This window comes from Panthera pardus, unplaced genomic scaffold, assembly GCF_024362965.1.
Source record: "Panthera pardus isolate Hobbes unplaced genomic scaffold, ASM2436296v1 HiC_scaffold_12, whole genome shotgun sequence".
In the NCBI taxonomy this organism is placed as follows: domain Eukaryota; kingdom Metazoa; phylum Chordata; class Mammalia; order Carnivora; family Felidae; genus Panthera; species Panthera pardus.
This window is the reverse complement of record NW_026526677.1, coordinates 7,079,827-7,085,826: the sequence shown is the minus strand read 5'-3', so window position 1 is coordinate 7,085,826 and position 6,000 is coordinate 7,079,827. Positions and strand designations below refer to the sequence as shown.

At 58.3% G+C, this 6,000-nt stretch overlaps 1 protein-coding gene across 2 annotated transcripts in view; it reads left to right on the top strand.

Moving 5' to 3' along the window:
* Window positions 1–2,302: 2,302 nt before the first annotated feature.
* SCYL1 (SCY1 like pseudokinase 1) overlaps window positions 2,303–6,000 on the top strand; it is an 11,274-nt gene continuing 7,576 nt past the window's right edge. For both annotated transcript variants that reach the window (XM_019414971.2, XM_019414970.2), the window contains exons 1-6: window positions 2,303–2,485; window positions 2,834–2,974; window positions 3,166–3,288; window positions 3,367–3,593; window positions 3,935–4,025; window positions 4,102–4,257. In XM_019414971.2, the coding sequence (XP_019270516.2) occupies window positions 2,375–2,485; window positions 2,834–2,974; window positions 3,166–3,288; window positions 3,367–3,593; window positions 3,935–4,025; window positions 4,102–4,257 (849 nt within the window). In that variant the 5' untranslated portion in view covers window positions 2,303–2,374. The remainder of the gene's footprint in view (window positions 2,486–2,833; window positions 2,975–3,165; window positions 3,289–3,366; window positions 3,594–3,934; window positions 4,026–4,101; window positions 4,258–6,000) is intronic.

The window sequence follows — 6,000 nt, the reverse complement described above, 5'->3', positions numbered from 1 at the left end:
AAAGGATTTTTACAACTTCGTATCAATTGAGTAACTGAAAAATGTTTCTCTTTAATGAGAGGAGAGGAATATTACTCTCCCAATAATAAGCAAAAAAATTACAGTGGGAACAAAGAACCCTCAGCTTCGTGGAGAAAATGAAAATAATTGGTTACCTTAACGTATCGCAGGACCAAAAATACTGTCCTAACACTGACTGTGATTCCAGCTTTATTCCCCTCTGCTCCGCCTTGTCAGAGGCATCGTGTTTGAGGGTTTAATTCGCCTGCTTTGGTGGAGTTTTTGTTTTTCCTCTCCAGTGTCATCTTCCGAAGGTCTCTGGTTAATAAATCACTTCCATCCTTGAGCCTTTCCAATTTCTCCCTTCTTATGTTGTATTCAAGCCACCAGTCTTGTCGACAACTTCCTTTCCCAGGCCTTCCATTCCCCTTGGTGGCGTGCTGTTTATCTGGGGCCAAGTACGTCTCCTAACCACAGTGGCGAACGCTTAGTTACTTTTCTAGTCTCCATTCTCTGGACGAGGAAAAGGCACGGAGTGGTTTGTTCAAGACCCCTTAAAATGGGATTTAACCCACGACATCCACCTCGAGGTTCTGCTTGCTTGACCTCTTACTGTAGCTCCTCTGGAGCAGCTGGCCTTCTGGTGGTCTGCAGAACCCATGCCTACCTGCCCCAGGACGTCTACAGGTCGCCAGATGCTTGCAGGGCTGCTCGGACTTGTCCTGGCTGGCGAGGGAGGCAGCCAGCAGCCCAGAGCGCAGGCTGCCATTTCCTACTGCATCGGCTTTCGGAGTTTCAGGGTGCTCATCTGCACGTGAGAACACCAGTCCCCCCTCACAGGGCAGTGATGGGCAACTGGCGTTACCCCCATTTTATAGGTGATGACACGGAGGCTCACGACGTGAGGGCAGGGCGGGCACAAGGTGAGAACTTGGGAAAGGGACACCGTCTCCTTCCTACGATGCCAGCGTCCCTGTGCTGAGTTCCACTGAAGAAGCAGGCTTCGTTAACAGAGGATTTGTAGGGACCTTCCCTTTTCTGATTCTTCATTTGTAACTAAGCTTTCTGGTGTAGCCCTGCCCAGCCTGTTCCAGACTTGGCCCCTACCTCCCTGCTGTCTTTCTGTGCACTAGGGACCCAGATCTCCCCCAGCCCAGGGGTCTTCCCTTTCTGCACCTGTTACATCTCCAGGCGAGGCCCCTTGCATTGCACAGACCAATCATTTGCCAAGAGAATGTGCCACTGACTACATGTCACCACGTGAACCCTGTGTTCTTAAAGGCCCTTCACCCATGCCTCCAAAGTGTCACCACTCCATGGTTTCACACCCCAAACACACAGCTCAGGCTCTGGCTCACCTCTCCAGTACGATAAAGTTCTAGGCTCTCCACTCTGGCATTTGAGACCTCTGCTGGCTCCCCTCCAGTGATAGTAAGCCCCCTACCTCCTAATACTGCAAACTCCATATTTACAATGTTGTCTTGTCTTCCTGTAGAAGGTACACAGGAAGATCTCTAGTTGTTATTTCTGTTCTGCTCTGAGCACCCAACACCCTGTCCAACCCTCCTTCTGCGTGACTGTCCCTCCAGGTACTTGGAGAAGAAAAGGGAGACAATGAGACTCTTCTGAGTGGCACTGGGGAGCTGGGAAAAGGCATTGGCTTTGTAGACCAGAGAGCCAGGTCTGATGGCAGCAGCCCCTCCTGGCCCTCTGGCCTCTTCTGGACTTGCTGGGCTGTTCCTTCTCCACTCTTCTCTCCTCCTGGGGTTACAGCTTCTTCCCTCCCTGCTACAGGGTTCCTGGGCCTCCCCTGGACCTTTGCTTCACTCCACACCCCCGTCCCCCCATCGATTCTCAGGAGCTCTGTCTCCTTGTGCTTTTCCCCTGGTCACTAGGCCATTCCACAAACACCGATGCCTCACTGTATACTGGAGCCCCCCACTGGCTGGTGGGAGAGAGCATCTGGCTTGGGGATCTCTCTCCTCCTCCATGCCTTTTCTCCATCCCTTGTTCCTTCCCAAGTTCTCATCCCCATAATAACGCTGCGAGGTGGACTCTACTACCACCCACATTTTAGATATAAGGACACAGAGGCTCAGATTTGCGTGATCTGCCAGGGCCGCGCACCTAGTAACCGGCGGCGCCTGGCCACCGAGCGTTTGGCCCGGCTGCTCTAGGGCTGGTCTCCGCGCAGCTTAGACCCCGCCCGCCCCGCCCCGCCCCACGCCCCGCCCCGCCCCACGCCCCGCCCCCATCACGCCCCATTTAAATGCTCCGCCCACCGCTCAGGCCCCGCCCTCGCCCCGCCCCGCCCGGCTCGGCCGCCAGAGGACCCGGAGCTGAGGCGCCCCGGCCTGCGGCGGCGGCGGGGACGATGTGGTTCTTTGCCCGGGACCCGGTCCGGGACTTCCCGTTCGAGCTCAGCCCGGACCCCCCCGAGGGCGGCCCGCCTGGGCCCTGGGTCCTGCACCGCGGCCGCAAGAAGGTGAGCGCGGCCCCGCTCCGCAGGCCGCGGCGGACCTCGGCCTCGCCTAGTCAGCGCCGCCGGCCCCGCCGCGTCGCGCCCCGCCTGACGTGGCTGCGGAGCCTCCGGGGCAACCGGCCGGGGGAGGGAGACGGGCAGTGCCGACGTGGCGGGCGGAAGGACCGAGGGACGACCGGCGGACGGAACCGGGGTCACGTGGGCCCGGCTCAGTCCCTAAAGGCTGACCTGGGGAGATACCCGGAGGCGGCCCTTTTCTCCCGCCACTTGTCAGCTCGGGGGCCCATCTCGGAACTGGAGTGGTCGCCTGGGCCCGGCCCACATCCCTGAGGTCCCTCTGTCCTACCCCAGGCCACAGGCAGCCCGGTGTCCATCTTCGTGTACGACGTGAAGCCCGGTGCCGAAGAGCAGACCCAGGTGGCCAAAGCTGCCTTCAAGCGCCTCAAAACTCTCCGGCACCCCAACATTCTGGCCTACATCGATGGGCTGGAGGTACCTGCTGCCCAGGCTGTCCCATCCGTGCCCCTCACTTTCTCCCAGGCTCCCAGCCCTGTCTTCTGCCTTCCTGCCCCTCAGCTTCCACCCCTCCTGCCTCTGCACCCCTAGATCTGATTTCCCCTTCTCCACCTCTCTCCCCGTGCCTCTCATCTCCCCTTCCTCTCCGGCCATGTCCCCTTCTTCAGACAGACAAGTGCCTCCATGTAGTGACAGAGGCAGTGACCCCACTGGGAATATACCTCAAGGAGCGAGCGGAGGCCGGTGGCCTGAAGGATCTGGAGCTCTCCTGGGGGCTACACCAGATTGTGGTGAGGTGGGGGCAGTGGTGATGAGGGCAGGGTGGGGGACTCCAGTTGCTGGAGTGCGATGGCTCCTTCTGCCCCCAGAAAGCCCTCAGCTTCCTGGTCAATGACTGCAGCCTCATTCACAACAACGTCTGCATGGCCGCTGTGTTCGTGGACCGGGCTGGCGAGTGGAAGCTGGGGGGCCTGGACTACATGTACTCTGCCCAGGGCAATGGCGGGGGACCCCCCCAGAAGGGGGTCCCTGAACTTGAGCAGTATGACCCCCCGGAGCTGGCTGATGGCAGTGGCAGAGCAGTCAGAGAGAAATGGTGGGTGACTGGGGGCGGCATGCCCCAACCTGCCCTATTCTGGAAGCTCCAGCAGCCTCGGGACCCCTCAACCAGCTGGCGCTTCCCTGTCCCCTGCCCCCCAGCTGGGGAGGGACCTAGGGTCCTCAGGGAGGTAGGGCAGGAGAAACAAAGACGTATGACCTGGGGTGGATGTCCTTGCTTTTCTGAGCCTGAGTCTCTTTATCTGTCAAATGGGACTAATGAGCCCTGCTTCTCAGGGCTGATGGGATGATCAGCTTAGCATCTGGTGCCCAAGGCGGGTTGGAGGTCTGTGCTGGCAGGTGGCAGGGCCTTGAGCGGCTCTGGTCACACTGCCTCAGGTCAGCCGACATGTGGCGCTTGGGCTGCCTCATCTGGGAAGTCTTCAACGGGCCCCTACCTCGGGCGGCCGCCCTGCGCAACCCTGGAAAGGTGAGTGTCCGACCCAATCCCAGCCCCTGTCTGCCAGCCAGCCAGCCCTGCCCTGACACTGACCCTTCTCCTGCAGATCCCCAAATCGCTGGTGCCCCATTACTGCGAGCTAGTTGGAGCCAACCCCAAAGTGCGTCCCAACCCAGCCCGCTTCCTGCAGAACTGCCGGGCGCCCGGTGGCTTCATGAACAACCGCTTTGTGGAGACCAACCTCTTCTTGGAGGAGATTCAGGTGAGCCCCCCACCCCGCCCTGGGCTTTGGTCCTGTGTCCTTCATCCCAGTCCTCCCTCCCCACTTTGTGGGCTCCCTTGGAATTAGGCCCTGGGGGACAAGCATGGACTAGGGAGCCAGGCTCTCTGGGTCTGAACCCGGCTCCAGCTCTCATTTACTGTGACTTGTCAGACGCTCTTTCTACACTAGTACCTGCTTCAGAGGAACTCGGTGAGGATTCAGTGAGTGGGAAGCGCATCATATAATGTCTGCCACATAGTAGGCACTTAGCGACTGCCCCTGGCGCTCCAGTAACTCCCCCTGTACATACTGGCCTTGGCCCTGATGGGTGCCATGCCTGGTGCTGCGCTGTGCTATGGGCAGCGGGGCCAGGAGGAAGAGTCAGACCCAGATCCCTGCCCTCAAGGACCTAGCAGGGAGTAAATGGACCAGGTCCCAACCCTTAGGGACTCTCACTGGGAGAGAGGGACAGAAAATCATAAACGAGGAAATGTGTGCTCCCAGGATAGGGACAAGTACCAGGAAGGAAAATAGTGGGTCAGGGTGCTCAGGGAGAGGTTCTCTCAGGGGTGACATTTGAACTGAGACCTGACGAGTGGGAAGGTGGGAGCCATGGCGATGGGAATTGGGGAAGAGTGTTCCAGGCAGAGGGAACAGCGAATGGAAAGATGTGAGGGAGGACTCCTTGGCTTAATCTCCTTGAACTTGAGTTTCCATATCTGTGTAATGGGGATAACGATAGTTTCTGCTGGCCTGTAGGTTGTTGTAGGGAATGCGGGGGGGGGGAGGCTCAGCCCTGGATACCTGCTCTGACCCAGCTGAGTGTGGGGCACACGGAAAGGTGACTGAGAATCTGGAGGGGGAGAGGAGTGAGACACTTACCTGACCTTGATGGAGCTGGTCGGGCAGGGAGGGCCTTCAGAGCAGGAGAACCTGAGCTTCATCCTGAGGGAAAAGCGCCGGAGGTGCTGGGCCCTGTGCCTCCTGGGCAGGTGGGGGCAGCAGGGACTTTGTCACCTGGAGTCCTCACGTCTCTGATTCTGCCAGGCCACCCTTCTTATAATGTGCTCCATAGGAAATGGGCTGTTTCTGGCCAAGCCCAAGGAGAATGTGGGAGGGCAGGGCCTCGGGGCCCCTCTTCCTGTCATTGGGCTGGCCAGTGGAGAGCGCCCAGCTATGCGACCTTGAATGCGGTTCGGTCTTCTCTGGGCGTTGGCGCCCCATGAACCTGACTGTCAGAGCACCAGGTCTGCCTCCCACGCTCGACTGAGGTACTCAAGTGCTAACCAGGTCCTCCTCATTCCCAGCCAGAGGTCAGCTCTTCTGGGCCAGGCATCTGCTTGGGGAATGAGGGCACAGTAGAAAACACAGGAACTTTGGAAGCATATAGAACTAGGGTATAATCCCTAGCCAGTCACTCTCGGCTGGTGACCTCGAGCCTCAACCTCCTTGCATATACATGAGGGAATGACAGCATCTCTTCACAGGGTGCAGCACAGGGTAGGTGACAGCCCACGGAGTCAAACTCTTCCCTGTCTGCTGCTTAGCTGTGTGACTTTTGACAGATTCCTTGACCTCTCTGTGCCTTAGCTTCCTTGTTGGATTAAATGTGGATTATGTTGGCACCTATCCGATAAAGATGTGGGGGGATCATTTAACCTGTGTAAAGGTTTTAGCGTGTAACTCTGCCTGGCATAGTCTGTCCTCAGGAGACGTGAGTTACGGGGATTGTGGCCTCAGAGG